Raw genomic sequence first — 2,500 nt, forward strand, 5'->3', positions numbered from 1 at the left:
GAAATGTTTAAATGCTTAAATTGTAAAAGTCCCCGGATACAAAAGTAACTCATATTTGATATGAAAGCTTTGAATCTGAAATTGTTGTTGTTGCTGAGGATATCAGCTTTTCAATAGTCTAGTTTACATCCACCTTTCACGCTATTTTGTGATCGATAAAGTAAAAAAGCGTAAAACAACTTTAGTGATATTTGCGTCTTCTGCCTGTTTCCATTCAAATGGACTTTTATTAATAATAATGGTGTGTGTGATGACATCATGCCTAAAAAACACTTTGTCTCATCAGTTTTGGTTTATTGAATTACAATCTAAAAGTAACAGTTGCTCTTCTGACGGGACTGTAATATCGGTCCTGATGTTGCACCTATCACAGGTTGCCATCGGTTACGACCCGAAAGCGGATCATCATGTTCAAGTATTGGAGAAACTTTCAGTGTCAGTATCAGGATCATCATGGATGTGTTTCTGATGTGTGACAGATATTAAAGAAACATTGATGCGTGTAATATCAGTGTTACATACATGATACATTCCTCATATTCAATATTTTAATCATCTGATCTAAAGCATCGCCATGACAACGGCATCATGTCCCGCAGATTTCTCCAGCGACTTTTAACCACCAACTGAACTTGATCATCATCTAAATTAATTTAATGTCATAATGTAATTCATATAATTTAATTTAATGCTTTTTTTCGTTTGGTAATTTATTTTAATTTAATGTTTTTTTCGTTTGGTAATTTATTTAAATTTAATGCTTTTTTCGTTTGGTAATTTATTTAATTTAATTTAATGCTTTTTTCATTTGGTAATTTATTTAATTTAATGCTTTTTTCATTTGGTAATTTATTTAATTTAATGCTTTTTTCGTTTGGTAATTTATGTAATTTAATTTAATGCTTTTTTCGTTTGGTAATTTATTTAATTTAATTTAATGCTTTTTTCGTTTGGTAATTTATTTAATTTAATGCTTTTTTCGTTTGGTAATTTATTTAATTTAATTTAATGTTTTTTTTTTTCGTTTGGTAATTAATTTATTTTAATTTAATGTTTTTTTCGTTTGGTAATTTATTTAATTTAATGCTTTTTTCGTTTGGTAATTTATTTAATTTAATGCTTTTTTCGTTTGGTAATTTATTTAATTTAATTTAATGCTTTTTTCGTTTGGTAATTTATTTAATTTAATTTAATGCTTTTTTTCGTTTGGTAATTTATTTAATTTAATTTAATGCTTTTTTTCGTTTGGTAATTAATTTATTTTAATTTAATGCTTTTTTCGTTTGGTAATTTATTTAATTGAATGCTTTTTTTTTCGTTTGGTAATTAATTGATTTTAATTTAATGCTTTTTACGTTTTGTAATTTATTTAATTTAATTTAATGCTTTTTTCATTTGGTAATTTATTTAATTTAATTGAATGCTTTTTTTTCGTTTGGTAATTAATTTATTTTAATTTAATGCTTTTTTCATTTGGTAATTTATTTAATTTAATACAGGATATTGTTCCGGCATTATTTCACAAGTATAAACATTAATTTAATATAATTGGGCTGTAAGTGTTCCAGAAAAGCACTCTGATGTTTTTCTCCAGTATTGTGTATTTATTTGAAGTATCGACAGAGTTTATGCTCTAGAGATAAACGGAAAAATATGATGTCGACACAAATTTGCATTTCCATCAACTTAATTTTGATGCGCTAAAACTTGCCCAAAAAATCCTTGGATGGAAACTATATTGGAGTTGACTATATTCACTATATATGAACACATTCTGTTGCTGTTGTTTGTGTAATGCAGGTATGTCTCGTCATGTGATTGTTTCTCTCTCTCTCATAGGAGAATATCACCAGTGATGTCATCACTAATCTGACCCCAGGCGCTCAGTACAGAGTGATGGTTTATCACACTAACGGACCGCTAGTTAGCCCCGCGTCTGAACCGGTCATCGTTGACATCGGTCAGCACTCGCTCTCATGTCACTTCATTCACAATATCGCTGATTTATCATTTCATTTTTGCTAATTAGTGGTGCTTGCCAAAGGCATCACTATTGTTCTCTTGCATACTTATTATTCTTATTATTATTCCACACAAAGTTTGGCGCGCTACTCCTCCCGCAGCTTTTGTCACAGACCCGAGTGAGGCGTCAAATCGTGCGGCTCATTGAGGAGAGGTGCGCTGTATCTTTTCTAAGCGATCGGGTGTACGATGTTCGCACAGCGGACGAAAAAGCGCCAAAAAAGTCCCATTGACTTAACATTGCGGAATGTTCAGAAATTTAAATCCCAACCAACGTTTTCACACACACAGACACCAAAGGCCCTGACAGCCCTGCATCTCTCCCTCTCTCTCTCCCTCAGAGGATTTATTTTATCAAGCAGCCAATAAGTAATGACCTAAAATCTTCATAGCCACACCCTAAAACATGCTAAATACGTGCTAGCATCATGCTAACACATTATAGCATCGCCTAGCGAAGTGTTAAAACATGCTAAAA

At 31.1% G+C, this 2,500-nt stretch overlaps 1 protein-coding gene across 2 annotated transcripts in view; it reads left to right on the forward strand.

Annotated features, from left to right (window-relative positions):
* Positions 1 to 2,500, forward strand: part of ptpro (protein tyrosine phosphatase receptor type O) — a 52,081-nt gene that overhangs the window by 18,064 nt on the left and 31,517 nt on the right. For both annotated transcript variants that reach the window (XM_052118213.1, XM_052118214.1), the window contains exon 8: positions 1,840 to 1,960. In XM_052118213.1, coding sequence (XP_051974173.1) covers positions 1,840 to 1,960 — 121 coding nt within the window. The remainder of the gene's footprint in view (positions 1 to 1,839; positions 1,961 to 2,500) is intronic.

Source organism: Xyrauchen texanus, chromosome 45 (genome assembly GCF_025860055.1).
Source record: "Xyrauchen texanus isolate HMW12.3.18 chromosome 45, RBS_HiC_50CHRs, whole genome shotgun sequence".
Lineage (NCBI taxonomy): Eukaryota > Metazoa > Chordata > Actinopteri > Cypriniformes > Catostomidae > Xyrauchen > Xyrauchen texanus.